Source organism: Scyliorhinus torazame, chromosome 5 (assembly GCF_047496885.1).
Source record: "Scyliorhinus torazame isolate Kashiwa2021f chromosome 5, sScyTor2.1, whole genome shotgun sequence".
NCBI classification, from domain to species: Eukaryota; Metazoa; Chordata; class Chondrichthyes; order Carcharhiniformes; family Scyliorhinidae; genus Scyliorhinus; species Scyliorhinus torazame.
Genome location: NC_092711.1, coordinates 165,406,220 through 165,431,117, shown reverse-complemented (window position 1 = coordinate 165,431,117; position 24,898 = coordinate 165,406,220). Strand labels below are relative to the sequence as shown.

Genomic DNA, 24,898 nt, shown 5'->3' with positions numbered 1-24,898 from the left:
AGACGTGAGGTTTGGTTTGAGATTTCTGTCTGTAATTCTTCCTCTTCTGATATCCTGTAAAAGGAGTTTACAAAAGACATCATTGTCAGTACAGGATCGGAATTCAGAACAGATATTTCTAGTTTCTATGGAACATTCTGTCCTCTCTCATTTCCCCAAATCTGTAAATCTCCGTCCCACACACACACCCTCCATTCTCACTCTGCTGTATCTAATATTCACCCTCCCAATTCTCCTGAAGGTGCTGATTCAGGCTGATTGACAGATCCATGCTCACTGCTTACAATCGTGGACAGAGACCTGGAAATCTTCATGCAGACTGCCAGCCTAACGGAAATATGTAACAGGACTAAAATTGTGTTTAATGTAAAGGATTGTATCAGTTGGTTAAAATACACGGGGTTGCGATTGATCATGATCTGGAACTTTCTGCCAATGAAGGTCCTCAAGCAGAGATGATCAATAATTTCTAACTGAATTGGATGGACGCTGCAGGGTTACTTTTGTCAATAATAAAGATTATTATTATCCTCCTGTAACCAAAGGCTATCCTCCTCATTATTTACCACCCCACCAATTTTCGCACAATCCGTGAACTTACCGAGAGACCTGGGCCACCCTTTCCAGAGTCTGCACCCTCCCTGGATTCACTTCCTTTTTCTTCAGAACCAGAGTACTTCCGACCCTTCAACTGTTCCCATTGGTCAACAGCTCAGCCGAAAGGTCAGGGGTGGGTTCTCGATGCACATGCGCAGCTTTCCATCGCTCCCAAGACATGCGCAGTCAGGGCCGCCCGCCCGGCGAATGGAGCGGTTTCGCCACCGCGGGGGATTATGGGAGCTAAATGTGGGGGGGGGGGGGGGGGGGGGGGAGGAGAGAGAAATGACCCCACCCTGACACAAAGTATATATGGGTAGTGAGTGGATTTGATTGTGGCGCTCCCTTTACAAAACAGTTTGTTAACTTAATGTGTAAAGGTTAGACACCTGGGTGAAATATTGGGAGGGCCATAGATTAGTGTGAAACTTAACTCAACAGTCAGCGCCTTCAGGGGAGGAGATTTTTTGGGAAAGCAGGAGTAGATAATGGGATGAATTGATGTTGAAATCAATAGGAAGGAGAGACTATCTGGGGAATGAGATGTAGAATTTGTGAGACATCACGATCTTGGACAACCTTCATGAAACTTTCTTTTACAATGTTCCTGGAAAATCCATGGCGTATTTTATTAAGTCAAATGTGCTATCAAAGAGGGCGGCACGGTGGTGCAGAGGTTAGCACTGCTGCCTACGATGCTGAGGACCTGGGTTCAATCCTGGCCCCGGGTCACTGTCTGTGTGGAGTTTGCATATTCTACCTGTGTCTGCATGGGTTTCACCCCACAATCCAAAGATGTGCGGGTTAGGTGGATTGGCCACATTAAATTGCTCCTTAATTGGAAAGAAAATAATTGGGTACTCTATTTTTTTTAAATGTGCTGTCCAAATGAAAATTAACGTTTTATTGAAGACAGCCGCTTGAACTCCCCGACTACTCCCGAACACCAATGAACAGTCTGATTAACTATCTAATTCATACAGACCAGCCGAGCCCACCCATCCCAGTGTTCACAATGACTAGGCTTGGTCACTTTTCTCTCTTCAAAATACAAGGCTGAGGGGCTAATTGAGGTCATTAAAACTATCAAAGCTTTTGATAAACACAGAGGGCGTTTCCCACTTGTAGGGTTAAGAGCAAAACTGAATTCAGGAGAAACTTCTTTCCAGAGAGTAGTGATAATGTGGAACTCACTACCACAGTGAGTGGTGGAGGTGAATAACATCGATACATTGAAGAGGGAGCTGGATGAACACATGAGGGTGAAATAAACAGACGGACACACTGATAGAGTCAGATGGGAAAGCATGGGAGGAGGATGAGGTGAAGTAGAAATACTGGCAGAGATTGGTTGGGCTGAAAGGCCTGTTTCTGTGCTGTATATTCAATGTAATTTAGCCTGGTATTGCCTTTAACTCTGACATAGTCCATTCCGGGTTAAAGAGCGACGTTTCACTCACAGAACATTTCAGATCATTGTTTCCAGCTATTGTCCAATCAATGCCTTTGTCAGTCTGGTGTCTGAGTGAGTTGCTGAGGCAATAAATTTAACTACAAATATCAAATGTGATTTCTTCTGATATATCTTTGAAGACCAGATCTTTTTTCAAGTGGACTGAATTGGTTATATTTCCTCGGTCACAGTCCTGTCCAACAACAATTATTATTTATCAGCCAGTCTTATTTAAATTATGGAGTCTGTTTTATACAGTAAGAGGTCTCACAACACCAGGTTAAAGTCCAACAGGTTTATTTGAAATCAAGTTTTCGAAGCACTGCTTCATCATCAGGTGAAGTGAGACCTGATGACGGAGCAGTGCTCCGAAAGCTTGTGATTTTAAATAAAGCTGTTGGACTTTCCCCTGGTGTTGTGAGACTTCTCACTATGCCCACCCCTGTCCAATGCCGGCATCTCCACATCATGTTTTATACAGGACAATGCATCAGCTTGTTCAGTACCCCATTCACCACCTGAAACAGTGACCTCTCTTGACCTCAAGAGCACAATGGTAGCAGTGTGTGTACCATCTACAAGATATTTCACGGTAGCACAGTGATAGGGCAGGACGTTAGCACAGTAATAGGGGCAGTACGGTAGCACAGTGGTTGGCACAGTTGCTTCACAACTCCAGGGTCCCAGGTTCGATTCCAGGCTTGGGTCATTGTTTGTGCGGAGTCTGCACGTTCTCCCAGTGTCTGCGCGGGTTTCCTCTGGGTGCTCTGGTTTCCTCCCAGAGTCCAAGGATGTGCAGGTTAGGTGGATTGGCCAAAGTTAATTGTCCTTAGTGTCCAAAAAGAATAGGTGGGGTTACTGGGTTACGGGGATAGAGTGGAGGCATGGGCTTAAGTCGGGTGTTCTTTCCAAGGGCCGGTGCAGACTCGATGGACTGAATGGCCTCCTTCTGCACTGTAAATTCTATGATCTATGAGCTCACCAGGGCTCCTCCGACATCACCTTCTCAACCCATAACCTTGACTGTCATGAAGGACAAGGGCAGCAAACACATGGGAACAGCACCACCTGAAATTCCCTCAGGGCGACTTGGAATTATCTGCTTCAGGGTCTGAAGACACCTAGACAAATAGAACACAAAAAGCGTTTCAGATCAATATCTGTGTGTACACAAGCCTCTTTAGTTCAGAGTCTGTCCAGACCCTGGTCCCTTTCAGCTCAGTATCAGCTTGCTCAACCCATTCTGCTGCATTCTGGGCAGGTTTTAACTTGGCTATTTCCTGATCTTTAGACCCTATCCTCTGATCCTCGCTATTTTTACATTTATAAGTGTGGTGCTGTTTCAACATTAAGATCCCCACCCTAAACTTGAGCATGTTTTCCATGTTAAAACATCGCATCTCAAACAAAGTTTTTAACACAACAAATGCCAAAATGTTTTTTTAATACGTATTTAATTGGCTGAAGAGGTGGGAATCTTGTGTGATGCAAGTTCTTCACTCACAATGTACAGCACCCGAACCAGGCCATTCAGTCCCTGTCATTTATACTGTACCCGAGACTCCTCCCACTTTACTTCATCAAGCTCCAGCTTTCTTCCTCATGTGTTTATCCAGCTTCCCCTGACAGACATCTGTACTGTTCATCCCAACTACTCTGTTTGGCAGCGAGCTCCACATTCTCACCACTCTTGTTCTTCTCTTCTCCTTCATCTGTTCATCCAGTCTCCCCTGATATACATCAATATTATCCACCTCATCCACTACCTGTGATAGTGAGTTCCACAATTACACTGTTCGCTGGGAAAGAGGATTATTTTTGTAACCTTTGTCTTTTCCCTTTTAGTTGCTGCCCAGTTTCTCAGCTCGATTTGCTGATCCTGGAATGGGGTAAAGGACAGGGCAAGGAGGAGACTGAAACTTTACATCACTTTCCCGAACACCATGGCTCAGTCAGTCTCACAGTCTCGCCTCTGAAGGTCGTGGGTGCAGGTCCCCTCTCCAGAGACTCGACTCCCCCATAATCCAGGGCTGACTCTCTTTCAGTCTTCAGATGCCAGGGTTCTAAACTCTGGAATTCCCTCCCTTCACCCCTCCACTTCTCTCTCCTCTTTCACCACTCTGCTTAAAATCTACCTTTTCCTTTCGTTGACATTAAGGACTTGAAAAATTCACGGAGGATAATTTATTTGAAATTCATCCAGAACATTAAATTCCCAGCCCAGTTACAGGGATTATTAACAACAATAGAAAATACCTCAACTGTCAGAGTGAACATGGTTCAGTCCTGGATGTGATTAACAGCAGCAATAGCAGCAGAATCCAACCCCTACATTCAAACAGAAACTCACTGGTGTGTCAGGACATTGTCAGGGAGTGAGTGACTCCCTTCCCACTGTTATGGGTCAGGGCTTAGAAACTCCCAAGTGTATTATGGAGTTCACCTGATCTACAACCTTTATGTTGAATTTGGCTAGGATGAGCACAAAAGCCTTCGCCTCAGGTGTGATTCAATAGATTCCCTAGACACCTTAATCAAAACAAGGTTTATTTTCGAATACAGTTAACACACGCACACATTATATATATATATATATATATAAACACACAGCAAGAATTATCAAACATAAAGACACCATACAGCTACAGTAATCTATGTATAACACTTAATGAATTCCGCCTTTAACTGTTCGAATTCAATAACAAAATCCAATAAACCAAAAAGCCCTACTCAAGGGCGTAGCACAGCACACTGCATTCTCACTTGAAGGGGACTGGTCTTTTTCCTGAAATTTTGAGCCAGTTTCAATTAGCAGATTTAAACTCCTTCTGGAAATCATACTATATATTTTAAGTTACCAAAGCAGGTACCCACAACCAATGTTTGTTTTACTGGAACAGATATTTAAAATGAAAATAGAGAGAGATAGGCAAAAAAACACTTATTTCCTCCTCTGCACTCCAAAATGAAACTGAGACCAAACACCTGACAGCGACAGCCCAGCTCCATACACAAAATGACGTCACTGAAGCCATGTGATAAGACAAAAACCTTTCTTCAAGGGACACTCGCATGGCACCATGCACACAACATTTAAACAGCCTCTCCCTGGAGTGAACTCACCGGGGCATCAACAGATTGGAAAACTGGGTGAATCTCTTCACACACAGGGAACCCTTAAATGCACCTATGATAAAAACAAATTACTGCAGATGCTCAATCAGAAACAAAACAGAAAATGCTGGACATCCTCACCGGTCTGCCAGCATCGGTGGAGAGAGAATGGAGCTGCCGTTCCGAACCTGGGTGTCTCTTTGTCAAAGCTGGAGGGAACTGGAAATAAGATGAGATTTCTCCTGTTGTGAGGGGTGGTGGCGTGGAGCAGTGGGGCTGGTTAGAGGGCCAGTGACAGGTGGGGATTGGCAAAGACGTAGTGGACAAAAAGACAAAGGTGGTGATAATGACTAAGAAGGGTCCAACGCCAGCACCTCCACATCAAGAAGGGTGTTGACAGTGGCACATTAAGAGATCAGAATGTGCCTTTGTTCTTCCATTAGCACATTCTGATCTCTTAATGTGGCAATATCAGCACCCTTCATAGTAACTTATATGAACAACGTCTGATGCATTTACTTATAAGAAACAATAATGACATTTGAGACAGATGATTCACACATGATTGTAAGTAATAGCTTCATAGAATGTGAAGGCGACTAAAAGAGGTGTCTTTAATGTGGATGGTGAAAGTCAGTCTTAGATTATATAAAATTGGTCTCTTCCTTCATACATCGGAATAAAGCTTTAAACCTGATTCTGAGTATCTCCTGGTGGGGACTGGGTTGTCCCACAACAGTCACCATCATCATTCTCAGACTCAGAAGTTTCTGTTTCATGAGTTACTGAAAAACACGATTCTTTCGCTGAAGACAATTCATTACATAATGATACTGAGAATCAATGATGAAAACACTGATTAATCATCCCCAGTGCATTTCCCGGGTTCAAACACCTCTGGTTACCATCCAAGACCCATATTTTGTTTCAACAAAATGCAATCGGCATGAAAAATGCCTCCACAATCGAGCAACTTAACTGAGAAAACAGACCCTGGGATTTCATGATGAAACCCTTTCATCTCTTATATGACTTATCAAAGTCCGTAATATATTTCTCCATGGATGACCACCTATTTCCTGAAATCTATCAAAGGTTAACAATGCTTCATATGCTTCCAACAACTCATCTTTTTTATACGACTTATCCAAAACGGTAATGGAATATCCAATCAGTTTTCAGCATCTAAATCATCCTCAACGAATTCCGAAAAAACTTTCCTCATAACCTTGTATTTTGCTGTTAATGATGAAGCCAAAGCCCTATCCAGCCTCTTTCAGGGGATGGAAGTGACGCGTGTCCACATCTCAGATTCACTGTTCCATTCCTGATATTGTTCTCCCTCCGAGAAAATTCGTGGATAATTAAAGCCTGTCCTTCTGCCATTCTGTAACTAAAATGTCAGCAGCAATGTGCTTCTTCTCAGAGAGAGAGAATAAAACTTCTTACACACGAACAAAGCACCAAAGTTTAGTGTTGATCTTCTGCTACCACGTTATTCAAAATAGTAAGAAGTCTTACAACACCAATTTAAAGTCCAGCAGATTTGTTTCGAATCATTTCATCAGGTGTCTCGCCTGATGAAGGAGCTGCGCTCCGAAAGCTAGTGACTTGAAACAAACCTGTTGGACTTTAACCTGGTGTTGCAAGACTTCTTACTGTGCTCACCCCAGTCCAACAGCGGCATCTCCACATCATTCAAAATAGTGTCTGCAGAGGAAGAATCGGTCTAAAGCTGAGTTGTACCTTGAACAGGTTTATTTCCAAAACAACAAAGGAAACGCAGATACTCTCCCAGTTCCTCACCCCCACCCTTATTCCATTCCACCCTATCCCCTCCAACGCCCAGTTCTCCTCCCCTGAAAATGCTGACTCCCGGGTTAAGGTTCACCCTCACCTAATGTCACCCAGGTGTCTAAATCTTTCCACCTGAAGCTAACAAACTGTTTTGTCAAGGAACGGCACAAACCAATCCAGTGACTATCCGCACGTACTTGTGTCAGTTGGGTCACCGCGCCCTGCCCCCTTTTCATCCCAGTTCCAGGAGTTTGGAGGCTGGGCTCTGGAGGAAGAATGGCGACCGCAGCTCCCACAATCCCCCGCGCTGGGGAAATCGCTTTATCCGCCGCGCGGGCAGGCGGCCCAGGACTGCGCATGTCCAAGGGAGAGGAGAAACTGCGCATGTACATTGGAGTGCCCACCTCCTGACCGTCATACTCAGATTTGGACCAATGCGAGGAGGTTTCACCGGAAGGACTCTGCACCTCTAGCCAATCAGAATGCGGGTTTTGTGTGAATGAAGAGTGAGAACAAAGACAGAAACGTCCTCCTGTCTCCAACCTAGAACATAACATAGAACCTACAGTGCAGAAGGAGGCCTCTGTGAGTAACACTTTCTTTTCTCCTTCTTTCCATTTCTTTTCTCATTCTCACCTTCAATTGGTCACTTGGAGCAACTGAAGGGAAAGGAAGTGAATCCAGGGAGGGTGCAGACTCTGGAAAGCTTGGCCCAGGTCTCTCTCTCTCTTTTTGAAAAACATTTTCTGAAGGCATTTATGATTATATAACAGTAATTACAAATGTAAACATAACTCAGTAAATACCCCCCACCCCCACCCCACAACTGTACCCAGCCAACAGACACAGTTCCCCAGCTCACCCTCCTCCTTCACTCACTGATCTTGCCGAAACTAAACTACCTCCCTCTACCCCCTCCCCCCCCCCCCCCTTATTATATCTGCGAACAGTTTAATTTTCCTCAAAGAAGTCGATAAACGGCTGCTACCTCTGGATGAACCCCAACGTTGATCCTCTTTGGGCGAACTTGACTTTCTCAAGCCTGAGAAACCCGGCCATGTCACTAACCCATACCCCCGATTTTGGGGACTCCGAGTCCCTCCGTGCCAGTAAGATCCGTCTCTGGGCTACCAAGGAGACAACGGCCAAAATGTCAGCCTCTCTCGTCCCCTTGACTCCCGGGTCTTCTGACACTCCAAAAATCGCCACCTCTGCACCCGGTGCCATCCTTGTCTTTAAAACCATGGACATGACATCAGCAAATCCTCGGCAATATCCCCTAAGCTTCGGACATGCCCAAAACATGTGGACATGGTTTGCGGGCCCTCCCGCACACTGCCCACACCAGTCCACCACGCCTTCAAAACCTTGCTCATCCAGGCAACAGTCGTGTGTGCCCGGTGGACCACCTTAAATTATATCAGGCTGAGCCTGGCACATGATGAGGACGTTTTGACTCTACTCAGAGCATCCTCCCAAAGACCCGCCTGTAGTTCCTTATCCAGCTCTTCTTCTCGCTTGCGCTTTACTTCCCCTGTCTGGCGTCCCTCCCACGCCATAAGTTCTTTATACATTTCTGAGACCATCCCCTCCCCCATCCTCATTTTTGAAACTGCCTTATCCTGTATCCACTGGGTCGGTAGAAGCGGAAAGGAACCTGCCTCCGGTATGATGTCCTTCACCTGCAAATAATGAAACCCATTCCCTCCTGGGAGTTCAAACTCCTCCTCCAAACAAGAAAAGCTCCCACCAATAAACAGGTCCCCCCGCCTCTCAATCTGTGCTCTCTGCCACCTCTGAAACCCCCCCATCCAACCTCCCCGGCACAAACCGTTGGTTCCCACAAATTGGAGCCCACATCCTCTCTTTATCTCTTAAAGACATTGACATTCTTTGCTCTCTCAGCTTGACACATTTATTTGTCTGACTAAAAGGATGGTCTCTTTCCTAATGTTCACAATTAAAGGGCTGCTTTCCCCAGGAGATGGCTGATATTTGAGGGGGCAGTAAATTAATATCGGATAGAGAAATGTCTACTGTTGTTATATGGTACAGATTAGATATATTATTGATGGTTCAGTAATAAAATATATTTGTTATTATTTCTAGTTTTGTAATATAGTTGTATATCTATGTTATATTTTTCCAGTCACAGAGTGATTGTAGCACAGAAGGCGTCCATTCATTAATTCGAAACCATACCGAATCTGTTGAGCAAACTAGTCAGTACAATTACCCGTCTATATCCATGTTCCCCTGCAAGTTTAGTTCCTAAATGGGCCAATGCTATTCCATTTTGAAATTAATAATCATCGCAACTTCCACCAACCTCATAGGCAGTAAATTAGAAGTTCTGAAAAATTGCCTCTGAATAAAGTTCTTCCCGCACCCCCCATTTCTAATCAAGCAATACAGTTCAGCGGCACAGTTGCACAGCTACTCCCAGCACCAGAGACATGGGTTCAATTCCGGCTCCAATTTCTGGGTGCTCTAATTTCCTCCTACAGTCCAATGGTGTGCAGTTAGATGGATTGACCATGCTAAATTGTCCCGTAGTGTCTAAAGATGTCCAGGTTAGGTAAATTGACCATGATCAATGCACAGGGTTACGGGGATATGGCAGGGAGTGAGCCTAGGTAGAGTGCTTTTTCTAAGGGCCGGTGCAGACCCAATGGACCGAATAGTCTCCTTGTGCACTGCAAGAAACATTACCCAAATTCTGTAGTCCAGTCAAATGGACAAATATCTCTGGCAGTTGCCAAAAGATTTTGAGATTCCCTTTTCCAGGACAGGTTGCAAAGTGCATGGATCTGTTGATCAGCTGATTCAGCATCTTCAGGAGAATTGGGAGTATGGATATTAGTTACAACAGAGTGAGAATGGAGTCAGAGTGTGTGGGGTGGAGATTTACAGCTTTGAGGGAATGAGAGAGGAAAGAATGTTCCATAGAAACTGGAATTGTCTGTCCTGAATTTCTGTCCTGTACCGACACTGAGATGATCTTTGTAAACACATTTAACAGGATATTAGAAGATGAGGATTTACACACAGAAATCTCAAACCAAATATCACATCAAACCAAACATCACATCAAGATCTGACAGTCACTCAATTCATCAGGACCTGAATATCATCGGCCTTTGAATCTATAAGGAGAAATGTTTTTCTGTTCCGTCAGATTCAGATTTTAAACATCAGTGTGGCTGAAAATGCACCGAGATACACACACTCAATAAGAATGTTCCAAAGCACTGACTTTTAACCAGTTACACAGCCTGAAAAAACATTGCATCATTCACAGTGGGGAGAGACCGTATCCGTGCTCTGTGTGGGGACGAGACTTTAAGAGACACGAGGACACCAGCAGCATGGAGAAGCCATGGAAATGTGGGGACTGTGGGAAGAGATTCAGATCCCCATCTGTGCTGGAAACTCACCAACTCATTCACACTGGGGAGAGGCCATTCACCTGCTCTGTGTGTGGGAAGGGATTCAGTCAGTCATCCACCCTGCAGACACACCAGCGAGTTCACACCAGGGAAAGGCCTTTCTCCTGCTCCATGTGTGGGCACCGATTCACTCATTTATCCACCTTGCAGGCACATAGGCGAGTTCACACCGGTGAGAGGCCATTCATCTGCTCAGTGTGTGGAAAGGGATTCACTCAGTTCTCCAGCCTGCTGAGACACAATGTCACTCACACCAATGAAAGGCCCTTTAAATGCTCTGACTGCGGGAGTGGCTTCAAAAGCTCTCGGGAGCTGATGACCCACCAGGGCATTCACACTGAGGAGAGACCGTTCAGCTGCTCTTACTGCACAAAGAGGTTTCGAAAGTCATCCACACTACGGACACACCAGCACATTCACACCGGGGAAAGACCGTTTACCTGCTCTGAGTGTGGGAAGGGATTCACTAAGTCACCCGATCTGCTGATACACCAGCGAGTTCACACAGGGGAGAAACCATTTACCTGCTCTGAGTGTGGGAAGGGATTCAGTTCTGCAACCCAACTGATGAGACACCAGCGAGTTCACACCAGGGAGAGGCCGTTCATCTGCACTGGATGTGGGAGGGGATTCGCTCATTTACCCAACCTGTTGAGACACAATGTCACCCACACCAATGAGAGACCCTTTAAATGCTCGGACTGTGGGAGCAGCTTCAAAACCTCTTCGGTACTGATGGAACATCAACGCACTCACACCGGGGAGAGACCATTCATCTGCTCTGTTTGTGGGAAGGATTCTCTCGGTCATCCTATCTGTTGAAACACCAGCAAGTTCACAAGTGATGACATGGGTTGGATTCTGCTGTTATTGCTGCTGTTAATCACATCCAGGACTGAACCATGTTCATTTTGACACTTGGTGAAGTGGGAGGGTCGGAGGATTTATTTCTGCTGGACTGGCTGTTCTCATGACTTTGCTTCCAGTGGGCTGATGCTCTTTGAAACTGGGAGTATTTGGAAACCAAAGGTAGTTTTAAGGTATTTATATTTGTATGGATAAACATTAGAATAAAGTTATAGTTTCCAGTCGGTGTTTTGTGCCTCGAAGGGAGCTGTAGTTAGACGTTAAAGGCTGTCTACGTGGGGATTAGCTTCAATCCTAGGATATGATTGTGTTTAGATAGCTCCGCATAAAGAAAAGATAGTTGCTGAGCAACTAGAGGCCCTGAAAGATGGCAAACAGCTTTCTTTTGCTCTTTAGTTTATAGCTGAAAGCTAGCAGCAGTTGCAGGCAGTTGGAGTCAGGTCACGGAGCAGGGAACAGCTCCCAACTCTGCTCGAAGCTGGAGAGAGAAACCAGCTTTGCTATAAGAAAAGCTGTACATTGGAGTAATGTGCAGGAAAGAAGATTCAAAGGAAACTCTGGGATAGCTGGGTCTGAAGACCTGGAAAGAGAACAGGATTCTGTTCAGGGACCCCAGACAAAGCTGAGAAGGAATTGGTTAGTGAAAATACAAGACAAACGTTTCCTAAAAAAATCCTCACTGTTAAAATGCGTTAATATCGTCTATGAACAACTTGTAAAGTATTAGTTGGATATCAGAATTTGTGTAACAGTGAAATCATAAATGGGTTGATCCAAAATCCTGGCACAGATTTCCTGCTAAAAATTGGAGTCAAAAGGGTCCTTTGGAAAAGTTGGACTGGATTTTGGAATGTGGATCACTAAGTAAAGGTATTCTTACAAGGGAATATTTTTTAAAGTATTTTGGGAATGGAGTTTGGAAACTCTCATATGATAATCATCTGGGGGGATTCTAAGGAGAAATCTGGAAACACTAACTTTGTGCCAATGAGACCATTGGGGCTTCAAATGTATTTTGTCATCCATGTGAGTCTTAAAACTTGTGTGTATTGGTGAAGCGGAAGGAGGTGTAAAGGAGGATTGTATTATAATCCATTTTTATGTTTAATTTTTTTTCTTATTGATAAACTAATCAGTAGCCCCGTGACTCTGTTTCATTTAAAAAAGTTAAAGTCTTTTGAGCCAGGGTTCCATTATGGGATCTTCCTGTTCCGTTATAACGTCAACTGGGATCGGGACAGGAGTGAAAATTTCTACTGAAATGGAAACATGGAAAATAGGAGCAGGAAGAGGCCATTCGGCCCTTCAAGCATTCTCTACCATTCATTCTGATCATGGCTGATCATCCAACTCAGTAACCTGTTCCCACTTTCCCCCTGTGTCCTTTGATCCTTTTAACCCCAAGATCTCTATCTGACTCCTCCTTGAAAACATACAATGCTTTGGCCATAACTGCTTCCTGTGGTAGCAAATTCCACAGACTCACCGCTCTCTGGGTGAAGAACTTTCTCCTAATCTCAAACCTCAGTGGTTTACCCTGTATCCTCCTGGACACTAAATAGTGTTTTTCCCCAACTACAGACAGATCGAAAATAAATTCAGAAAGAACTGGAAAAACGCAGCAGGTCTGGCAGCATCTGTGGGGAGAGAAAGAGTTGACGTTTCACGTCCAATGTAACTTACTTCAGAACTAAAGAGAGGGAGAAATGTGCTGGGTTTGATGCTGGTGAGAAAGGGGGAGGGTCAGGTAGAACAAAAGGGAATGTCAGGGATTGGTTAGAGGGTGGGTGAGATTAAAAGACAAAAATGCCCTGTTACAAAAGGCAAAGGGAGAGGTACTGGTTGCAGTAAAGAAACAAAGCATTGGGGTGGAACGGTGACACAGTGGTTAGTTCAGCTGCCCACGGCGCTGAGGTCCCAGGTTTGATCCTGGCCCCGGGTTACTGTCCGTGTGGAGTTTGCACATTCGCCCCATGTCTATGTGGGTTTCAGCTCCACAACCTAAAGATATGCAGGTAGATGGATTGGCCACGCTAAATTGCCCCTTAATTGGAAAAAAATAATTGAAGACTCTAAAGAAATTTAAAAAAAGAAACAAAGCATTGGTCCACAGTAAGTGTTAATGGCAGAATAAAGGACAGCTCTGTCTGGAAGCAAAAAACATGAAAACAAAATGCAGACTGGCACTTGGTAAAAAAACAAATCAAAATGGAGGAGAGAGTTCAGGGTGTGAGGTTGTTGAACTCAATGTTGAGTCCAGAAGGCTGTAAAATGCCTCATGGGAAGATGAGGGGCTGTTGGTCCAGCTTGTGTTGGGCTTCTCCGGAACATTGCAGCAGGCTGAGGACAGAAATGTGAGCCTGAGAGCAAGGTGGTGAATTCTAATGGCAGCAAGCGGAAGGTCAGGGTCATGCTTGTGGACTGAGCGGAGGTGTTCCACAAAGAGGGCAGGGAACAGGCTACAGATGAATTAAAGAGAAACCATTTGTGTCCAGAATATTGTGAATATCCTTTTACTCTGGTTGTCTTTGATCCTCAAGTCATTTTCTGTTTTTTTAACCATGTTATGCTTCATTAATAAACATTTATCATAACAATATTTGATTTTTCATGATTAGATTGATGTCGTTCAGGGAAAGTGGATGAGAGGGGTTGACAGGCTCTTTAACAGAAAATGAATCCCTCTGAGGTAATTGGCAAAGGAGCCAGAGGGGAGGGGGGAGGGGTGGGGGGGGGGGGGGAGAGAGGGGGGAATGAGATTTTATTTTATTTATTGACACAGCGAGTTGTTCTGACCTGACTGAAAGCAGATTCAATTGTATCTTTCCAAATGGTAAATACTTGTAAGGGAAGAATCTTCAGGGTTCTGGGGAAAGAGCAGAGCATTTGGAGGAATGGGAGAGTCCTCTCAAAGATATAGCGGGTACCTGGTGGGCTGAATGGTCTCCTCCTGCACCCTGTGAATCTGAGCCTCCTGCTTTTGTGCAGGTTAAAAGGGACAGATTTCATTGCAGCCTCTTCCCTGTATATGTATTTAAAGAGACGGGTTTCTCTTTAGCTGTGAGTGACCGATATAACAATTGGTTGGAGGCCCATTTCCCAGTCAGTCCTCCAGCACTTTCCTGTCTCTCTATTAGTGCGACGTCCATGGTAGTTTCCCAACTGGGAACAGGCCCCGTTATTCTTAGGTAAATTCAGTTTCAGCTCTGTTGCCTGGCTGTCATTGACACGAGCAATAGAGACAGAAAGGTGCCCGAGGCTCAAATGGGAAGTCAGAACTTGTGGCTCTAAACCAACACTTCAACATTTGTCAGTGAAATCCATGTTATTTATACTGGGGTGTTTATTATTAGAGTTAGGCACTGGAGGCAAAGGGTGGGGATTTTAAAGGGTAACTTTCCATTTCTAACTTTGTATTGTTTATAGTATCAGCCTATAGGCTCAGTGGGCAGCTCTCTCACCTCTGAGTGAGAAGGTTGAGAATTCAAATCCCAGTCCAGGGACTTGAGGACAAAAATGACATCCAACATTCCTCGTCCCAGCACTGAGGGAGTGCTGCACTGTCAGAACAGCCTTCTTTCAAATAAGATGTTAAACTGAGGCCCTGTCTGCCCCTCTCGGGTGGGTGTAAAAGTTCCCACAGCCACTATTTTGAAGAAGAGCAGGGGAGTTACCCCAGTGTCCTGGTCAATATTTACCCCTCAATCAACATCACTAAAAACAGATCATCTGCTCATTATCACATTGCTGTGTGGGATCTTGTGTGTAAATTGGCTGCTGCTTTTCCTACATTGCAACAGTGACTACACTTCAAAAGTACTTTATTGGCTGTAAAGCACTTTGGGACGTCCTGTGGTTGTGAAAGGTGCTATAGAAATGCAAGTTTTTAAATTGAAGATTTATGTTTTCTGAACTTGTTATTTGGAACTTAATTGATTTCAGCCACACCCAACTTACCATTTAATAAATTCACTTTGGTTCAGACAAGGCAATTAAGGCAAAGGCAGAATTCTCTTGAAGTTAAATTTAAAACATTTATTCAAAGAAACTTTAAGACATTGACTTTTACAACTTCATGCGGGTGATCAGTCTGTAGAAGCGTAACCCTCTCTGGCTCCTTTGACAGTAATTTCCTTGGAACTCGGCCTCTGGAATCTTCAGTACTTGGCCAGCAAGGAAGACCTTCAGAACCTCTGCTTTTATCCCCAAAGTGACCATTACTTCACATCAGAGTTGGGCCTGTTGTAACATGACCATTGGTCAATTTGGTCACTGGGTCAATTTAATTGGATCGCCAATTACTGACACCACCGTCTCTCATTATCTTAGACAGGAATACAATAGAACTGTTTCATACTATCCCTTTATCTGATTCTATACAATCGCTTATTCAAACAGTTTCAAATGTTGAGGCGAATCAAAGTTTGAAGGTCTCTCTTGCCAGTACATTTATCCTCATTGCACATGCTTTACAAGCACAGCAATTAAGCTGTTACATTTTTACAGCAAATAAAACTGAGTCTCTTACTATAACTACTGATTCATTATTGAGTATTTAATTGTAACTCAATTAAGGCTCATTACTTAATCAGTTACTGACTGGTAGCTAATTAATACAGTAATCTTTAATTAATACATTTGGTTAATACAATATCCACTAGTTGAAAAAGACAGTTTTGTGAAAGACAATACCTTTCTTTCTTACTAACCTAGATTGGATTGAACATTGAGTCTTCGACTTGAACCAGACATTGGCAATATATGATCTTCTGTAGCTTTACAAAATTCTGGAACAATTTGTTACTTGAAACAATTTTGCCTCACTCAGCTTTGGAACAGAATGAATTTTTAAAATAAAGGTCCAGTCACGTTTCAGAGTTTAACATGGTTTCCTTAACCTTGTTACTCATAACAGTGAAGATTGACGAGTGATTGATTTTAAAAACAAAATATTATCAATGAGGCATACCCAGAATTTCCGACATTATAATAATAATATAATCGCTTATTGTCACAATAGGCTTCAATGAAGTTACTGTGAAAAGCCCCTAGTCGCCACATTCCGGCGCCTATTAGGGGAGGACATTACAACAGTGACTACACTTCAAAAGTACTTCAAAGGCTGTAAAAAGCTTTCGGAGATTGTGTGGTCATGAAAGTTGTTATAGAAATAGATATAGAATCCCTTGAGTGCAAAAGGAGGCCATTCAGCCCATTGAGTCGGCACCGACTCTTCCATAGAGCACTCCACCCATATCCACTCACCAGTAACCCCATAACCTAACCTGCACACCCCTGGACACTGAGGGGCAATTTATCAGGGCCAATCCCCCTAACCCATACATCTTAGGACTGTGGGAGGCAACCAGAGCACTCGGAGGAAACCCACACAAACATGGGGAGAATATACAAACCACACACAGACCGTGACCAAGGCCAGAATTGAACATGGATCCCTGGTGCTGTGAGGCAACAGAGCTAACTACTGTGCCATTGTGATGCTCAAATAAATGTAATTTATTTTTAGAACTAGTTCCCAAACTTGGATATATCACACTCGGTCCACTCACGAAGATCACTCATAAAGACTGAGACTTGATTTTATGTAACAACCATGTCTTTCACTGCATTTCAAATACCCTGTGAAAATCCAAACACAGTATCTCATGAAGGTATTTGATTTAAAACAGAATGACTTGTTGTGATTTGGGATTCACTGCCTGACAATGGTGCAGGAAGTGAGCTTAATGGCCTCCTTCTTTGCCCTTTGATTCTCGTTTACATTTGAAGAAAATCTTAGACTTGAACCAGAGATTGGCAGTATTTGGGAAATACCTGAAACCCACTTCCGAGGAGGGGGGTAGAAGCGGAGATGATGAAATGTTTCCAAAAGAAAATGGGATGGGCTTTTGAGGGAAATAAATCGACATGGATACGGGGATAGAACAGGGCAATCATTTGATCTACAGAGATCTACAAGTTGTGAATCTTTGGAATTCTCTACCCCAGAGGGCTGTGGGAGCTCAGTCATTGAGTGTGTTTAAAACAGAGACTGACAGATTTCTAAACACCAATAACACAAAGGGATATGGGGATAGTGTGGGGAAAAGACATTGAAGTGGATGATCAGCCATGATCGTATTGAATGGTGGAGCAGGCTCGACGGGCTGAACGGCCAACTCCTGATTCTATGTTCCAATGATACGAAGATGTGAGAAACACCCAGATAAATTAGACAAAAGAACCCTGTAACCACCATAGCCCATCTTCATGGCAACGTGGCTGCTTTGGGAACTGAATATCTTCCAACGTGCAAACACCTTTTCATTCTGTGCTCCTCGTCAAACTTGGAACCAGGTAATCGCAACTAACCTTAAAAATGGTCAGCCCACCGGAGGCAGAGGTGTTAGACCGGCCAGTCCAGCAGAAAGAAACCCTCCAATCATCACCATTCACCAGATGTCAGAATGAACAAAATGCAGTCCTGGATGTCAGTGAGAGCAGAAACAATAACAACAATTGTAACTTATTGTGAACTTGTCCGAGTCACAACAGGTGTGATGAATCACAATCCCCCCCCTCCCCGCATTGAGAGCAGATGAATGGTCTCGCCCCAGAAATAACCCGCTGGTGTGTCCGGATCATTGAATGTCTCCCCTGCTCAGAGCAGGTGACTGGCTTCTTCCAGGTGTGAACTCGCGAGGGTTCCTGCAGGGAGTATCGATATCTGAATCCCTTCTCTCATTAAATGCAGGTTAATGCCTTCTCCCCTGTATGGACTCTCTGATGTCTCTGCAGGTGGGATAACCGAGTGAATCCCTTCTCACACTGAGAGCAGATGAATGGCCTCTCCCCAGTGTGAACTCGCTGGTGTATCCGCAGTTCGGATGACCTGAGTGAATCTCTTCTCACACTGAGAGCAGGTGAACGGCTTCTCCCCAGTGTGAACAAGCTGGTGTCTCCGCAGGCTCGATGAAGTAGTGAATCCCTTCTCACACTGAGAGCAGATGAACGGCCTCTCCCCAGTGTGAACCCGCTGGTGTTTCCGCAGGTCGGATGATCGAGTGAATCCCTTCCCCCACACACAGCAGATGAACGGCCTCTTCCCGGTGTGAACTCGCTGGTGTGTCCTTAGGTGGGATGATTGAGTGAATCCCTTCTCGCACTGAGAGCAGATGAACGGCCTCTCCCCAGTGTGAACTCGCTGGTGTTTCTGCAGGGCGGATAACTGAATGAATCCCTTCCCACACACAGCAGGTGAACGGCCTCTCCCCAGTGTGACTGCGCCGATGAGCTTCCAGTGCAGATGGAACCCTGAATCCCTTCCCACGTCCCCACATTTCCACCGTTTCTCCAGGGTGGGGTGTCCTCGTGTCTCTCCAGATTTGACAATCAGTTGAAGCCTCGTCCACACACACAACACGTGTAAGGTCTTTCCAGACTGTGAATGGTGTGATTTTTTTTCGGTCTGTGTAACTGGTTCAAACTCTTTCCACAGTCAGTGCTCTGGAACACTCTCACTCGGGTGTGTGTGTCTCGGTGCTTTTCCAGTCACACTGATAGTTAAAATCTTTTGATGCCGACAGATCGGGCAAACATTTCTCCTTCTAGATTCAAAGGCCGATGATACTCAGATCCCAAGGTATCAAGTGACTCTGTAAGACCGAGACGTGACAATTGAGATTTCTGTCTGCAATTCCTCCTCTTGTAATATCTGTAAAAGGAGTTTACAAAAGTGAACACTCAGTACAGGATAGAAATTCAGATCAGAGAATTCTAGTTTCTATGGAACATTCCTTCCTCTCATTCCCCAATACCTCGTCTCCAATACCTATTCCCCATACCTAGTCTCCAGGGAGCGGACTCGGAGGGACGGAGTGTCGGAGCTGTGAGTACAGAAACCTTATCTCGGGGATTCGCAGCCGAGTCTCCGGGGAGCGGACTCGGAGGGGCAGGGTATCGGAGCAGTGACTGTAGGAAGGATGAGCTCGCTGACCACTGCACCCTGGTACAGGAGGCCATTCAAGCGGGGGGAGGAAGTGGTAGTTGTCGGGGATTCTATAATTAAGGGAACTGATAACATCCTTTGGAAGCAGGACCGAGAGTCCCACATGGTATGGGTGCCAGGGTGAGGGGCATCTCTAACCGGCTTGAAAGGATATTGGAGAGGGAGGGGGAGGATCCAGTTGTTGTGATCCACGTTGGGGCAAACAACATCTGCAAGACTCGGAAAGAGGACCTGTTTGGGGAAAATCAGGAACGAGGTTCAAAATTAAAGAACAGGTCCTCAAAGGATATAATCTCTGGATTATTACACGAGCCACGTGCAAATTTGACACAGGGATGAGAAAATTACAGAAGTAACACGTGGCTAAAGGAGTGGTGCGGGAAAGAGGGGTTCCATTTCATGGGGCACTGGCATCAGTATTGGGATAGGAGGAATCTGTACCGTTGGGACGGTCTCCACCTGAACCGATCTGGGACCAGTGTCCTTGTGGAAAGGATAAATAGGGAGGTCAGAAGGACTTTAAACTAATAAATGGAGGGGGAGGGGAAGGCCTCAGGGGAACTCAATACTGTTCCAAAAACAAGTAGCAGGATGGTCTGGACTGGGAAAATACACCGGTCATAAAGTTTACAGGAGGGACAGAGAATATGGCAGAGGGGGTGGAGTAGCCTTACTGATTAGAAATACCATCACCTCAATGGTGAGGATTGGATTTGTTAATTGTCACGTGTATCGAGATACAGTGAAAAGTATTGTTCTGTGTATAGTTCAGATAGATCATTCCATACGTGAGAACAATACATAGGGCAAACATCAATACACACAGCGCCTTCTCCTCCTCCAAAATAGCCCCGTAAACCACCAATACTACCCCTTCCCCAGTCCCCCTGTCGTCAGCACCTCCTCCAGCAATGTGGAAGCTGGCTCTACTGGGAAACTCTGTATCACCTTTCTGGCAAACTCTCGAACCTGCAAGTATCTAAATATTTTCCATTGCTCCAGCCCATACTTCACTCCCAGCTCCTTCAATCCCGCAAAACGACCCGCAAGAAATAAATCTTTTAGTGTCCAAATTCCTTTCCAATCCCATCTCCGAAAATTTCCAATCCCATTTCCCTGGCTCAAATCTATGGGTATCCTCTCCTTTCTTAAGGAGAAAGTCGACATAGCTTTATTACAGGAAACTCATCTGGATGATGAGGAACACTTTAAATTGAGGCGGGATTGGGTGGGGCAGGTTTTTTCATCTCCTTTTCATCAAGTAGCAGGGGTGTGGCAATCCTTATTAATAAAAATATCCCTTTTAAGGTTGAAACCTGCACCAAGGACAAAGGAGATAGATATGTGATCATTAGAGGTTCGGTGCATGGAGATGTTGCTTCAATAATGAATGTTTATGGATCCCCGAATTACTCCCTGGAGTTCATTACTAAGTCCTTTGTGGATTTTGCAGAGCTAGCTTCAACTAACTCTTTTGTGGTTGGCGACTTCAACTGCCACTTAAATCGTCTGGTAGATAAGCTCCCGGTTACCAGGAACACCCCCACCCCCACCCCTACCCCCCAACCCCCAACCCGCAAGCTAGGGCATCGGCCTTTACTTGTGAGGAGGTGGGTTATGTGGATGTTTGGAGAACTTTGCACCAGAGGGGCGGAGATTTTACCTTCTTTCCAGCCCTAATCAATGTCATACTGGAATCAACAAAATTTTTATGTCAAGGACCATCCTACACCTGGTGTCCTCTTGCACCGTAGTGAACATCGATTGTGGACCATCCCGTTTCTCTGGAATTCTACTTGAGGGTTCACCCCCAGGTCGAGAATGTGGAGGTTTGCTGCCTCTCTGATAAGAGATACTTAATTTACTAAGCATTGTAAGAACGAGTTGGAGTTCTTCCTTTGGGTTAACCCAACCCCTGGTATTCCCCCCTCCATTTTATGGGAGACATGTAAAGTTTATGCTCGGATGCTGAAGAACCAGCAATGTCTGGGGGTTTGTTTCACGAAGGCCGAGCAGAATTATAAGGAGATCTCGCATAAGCTATTGCTTAAGGAGCTTCCTGAGACAAGAGTGGTTTTGGATTCCCTATTGATGCAGCAGGTCGAGAAAGGTTTGCGAGGCAGACGGTGTACGAGTTTGGGAATAAACCAAGCAAATACATGACCTGTTTGACAAAGAAAAAGGCCGACATTGGAACAATTCCCTCTGTGCGGCTTGGGGGAGGGAAAAGGGTTGTGAGGACAGAGGAGATAAACAGGGATTCGGGGAATTCTATGCAGGATTATAAAGTCTGTGAAGTCTGGTGAAGGGTTGCTGGATATGGAGCATTTATTCTCTTCCTTGAAGCTTACGGAGGCCTCAGAAAGCCAGTGTGAACCTCTTAATGCTCCCCTTTCTCGGGAAGAGGTCTCAAAGGCCATGAAGGAGCTCAGCTGGGTAAAGCACCAGGAGCGGATGGCTGTGGGTGTGAGTTTTATAGGGGGCTTGAGGATTTGTTGTTGGACCCATTGATGGCGAGAAGGCTGGAGGACATCCTTCCAACAATCGTGGTGGGTGGGGGGATGGGGGGGGTGGGGGTGGGGGTGGGGGTGGGGGTGGGGGGGGGGGGGGTGGTAACCAGACTGGGTTTATAAGGGTTTTCCAGTCACAATGTCAGACGGTTGCTGAATGTGATTCAGGCTTTTCAGAAATACACAGTGGATGGGCTGGTGATCTCCTTTGATGCAGAGAAAGCTTTCGCTCAAGTCGAATTATCTGGTGCATACGGTGCGAGGCTTCGGAATCGGTGAGGATTATGTCGAGTGGATTAAATTGTTGGATTATAGGTAAAGTCGCCAAGGTCCCAGATGACCATAGGCTGCTTTCCCCATTGAGAGGTAGAGCTGGCTGGTGGTGATTCAACCTGAGGATCAACACACCTCAGGCAAGAGACAAGGTTGAGACAAGGTTGAATAACATCAGCCAGGAATTGAACCCTCGCTCTGCATCACAAACCAGCTGTCCAAACAACTGAGATTAACCGGCCCCTGTGATATTACAGGCTGGTCAGGGGCAGGGCTCATGGATGGTTTATAATTGTCGTATTTGAGCTTCAGAGAGAGTCTCAACAAATAAATGTGTCAAGCTGAGGGAGCAAAGGATGTCAATGTCTTTAAGAGAGAGAGAGACCTGGGCCAAGCTTTCCAGAGTCTGCACCCTCCCTGGATTCACTTCCTTTCCCTTCAGTTGCTGCAAGTCACCAATTGAAGATCAGAATGAGCAAAGAAATGGAAAGGGGGGAAAAAAGAAAGTGTTTTACTCAGAGGACGTTTCAGTCTGTGTGATGTTCAAGCTCCATTCACACAAAGCCCGAGCTGATTGCCTGGAGGACCAGAGTCCTTCCGGTCATCCAACCCTTCCCATTGGTCAACGCCTCAGCAGAAAGGTCAGCGGTGAGCTTTCCCTCGCACATGCGCAATCTCTCCCTCAGACATGCGCAGTCCCGGGGCCGGGGCCGGGGCCGGGGGCGGGGGGGGGGAGAGAGAAAATCACCGAGAGGCTTCTCGCTCTGGCCGGAGCCGTCAGTCGGTTGCCTGGAAACCTTGTCTCGAGGAGGGGGAACAATGACTGGTGGAAGGTTGTTGACCAATGGGAAGAGTTAGTGAACCGGAAGGACTCCTTCCGCCATCCAATCAGCTCTCCCGTTCGAACGTGGAAGCTGGACACTGAGGAAACCTGGGGCCTCGCACGAACTGAAAACTTCTTCATGTCTCCAACATCTGTGAGTAAAGCACTTTATTTTCTTTTCTCCCCCTTTCCATTTCTTTTCTCATTCCCACCTTCAATTGGTCACTTGCAGCAACTGAAGGGAAAGGAAGTGAATCCAGGGAGGGTACAGACCCTGGAAAGCTTGGCCCAGGTCTCTCTCTCTCTGAAAGACATTGACATCCTTTGCTCCCTCAGCTTGACACATTTATTTGGCTAAAAGGATGGTCTCTTTCCTAATGTTCACAATTAAAGGGCTGGTTTCTCCAGGCGATGGCTGACATTTGAGGGAACAGTAAATTAATACCAGAGACATGTCTCGTGCTGTTATATGGTACAGATTAGATATATTACTTATGGTTCTGTAATAAAGTACAATCCAGTCATCTCTTCCCTTGGAGGGTTATTAGTCTCTGGATTTCTCTTCCCAGGGGCCAGTGGCGTGTGGGGGTCTTTGAATATATTCACGGATGAGTTGGACTGATTTTTAATAAATTGTTTTGTTTTAAATCATTTTAAATCAATGAATGCAACAGAGTAACAGAACAAAATCGTGGCAAATGGGCACAGAGCGGAACAAGAGATATTGCCAACATCAATCCAAGCAACACATTGCAGAATTAATTTGGAACAGGATATTTGAGGGACCAGAGCCTCGAGATGAAATGCCAGATCAATTGAAGAACCAGTTAACAGGTTAAAGTAGTGAGTGGGGAAAGAGGGTAAGAGTATATAACAGTTCAGTTTGTAAACCCAAAAATATCACAAACGGGATGGGCTAACAGCATAATGAAATTAAAATGAATTACACAACATAGATGACATAGAACTCCTGTAGTGCAGAAGGGTATTCGCCCCTTCACATCTGCACTGAGCCTCAGAAAGAGCATTTCACACAGGCCCACTCCCCATCCAATCCTCATAAGCCTGTCCATTGATCATGGTCAACCCACCTAACCTACACATCTTGGACACTAAGGGGCAAAATAGCGTGACCAATCCACTTTCGCTGCACTTCTTTGGATAGTGGGAGGAAACCGGAGCACCCGGAGGAAACACTCAAAGCCACAAGGTGAATACACAAACTCCACACAGACTGGAATTGAACCTGGGTCCCTGACGCTGAGGGAGCAGTACTAACCACTGTGCCCTAAGTTAAATTGAATTCACTCCTGGAAAGTCCAGGAGGAGCAAGTCAGTGAATTTGGAGCCTATCTATTTTAGATAGGAGTCCCATACTTTACCCAATGCATCAGACTCCGAATGAATTACAGACATAAAAATTGCATGGAGATGCTTTCCATAATCAGACTATGCCAGTTTTGGATCGAGGGAGAACTGACTGGTCTGCTTCTGTATTGAGCCAGATGAATGTTGGCTCCATCCTAACCCAATCCCTTATGAACCTAAGATGAGAGGCCAATTGATGAAGCCTGATTTTTCAGGAGACCATACCCTCCCTTAGCTCCTGGTGATTGGAGCTTAACAAACTTGAGGCAAGGTTTATTTGTGTTCCAGGTAGAGTCATAGATGTTTACAGCTTGGAAACAGGCCCTTCGGCCCAGCTTGTCCATGCCGCCCAGCTTCTATCACTAAGCTAGTCCCACTTGCCAGCATTTGGCCCATTTCCCTCTATACCCACCCTGCCCATGTAACTTCTAACTGCTTGTTAAAGGACAAAATTGTACCCGCCTCTACCACTGCCTCCGGCAGCCATTCCAGATGCTCACCACCCTCTACCAGCCTCCCCGAACAGGCGCCGGAATGTGGCGACTAGGGGCTTTTCACAGTAACTTCATTTGAAGCCTACTTGTGACAATAAGCAATTTTCTTTTCATTTCATTTCTATGAAAAGAAACTTCTCCTCTG

At 45.2% G+C, this 24,898-nt stretch overlaps 2 protein-coding genes across 2 annotated transcripts in view; one reads left to right on the top strand and one right to left on the bottom strand.

The window, feature by feature from the left end:
• The window catches only part of LOC140418020 (uncharacterized), an 86,351-nt gene that overhangs the window by 5,743 nt on the left and 55,710 nt on the right, over window positions 1-24,898 (bottom strand). The window contains 3 exon segments of the mRNA XM_072501450.1: window positions 3,069-3,171; window positions 5,174-5,237; window positions 9,674-9,794. Of these exon segments, the coding sequence (XP_072357551.1) occupies window positions 3,069-3,171; window positions 5,174-5,237; window positions 9,674-9,794 (288 nt within the window).
• LOC140420450 (uncharacterized) lies at window positions 7,456-13,874 on the top strand. Its single transcript, XM_072504460.1, has 2 exons — window positions 7,456-7,546; window positions 9,984-13,874. Exon 2 carries the CDS (start codon window positions 10,330-10,332, stop codon window positions 11,230-11,232), a length of 903 nt encoding a protein of 300 aa, XP_072360561.1. The 5' UTR covers window positions 7,456-7,546; window positions 9,984-10,329; the 3' UTR covers window positions 11,233-13,874.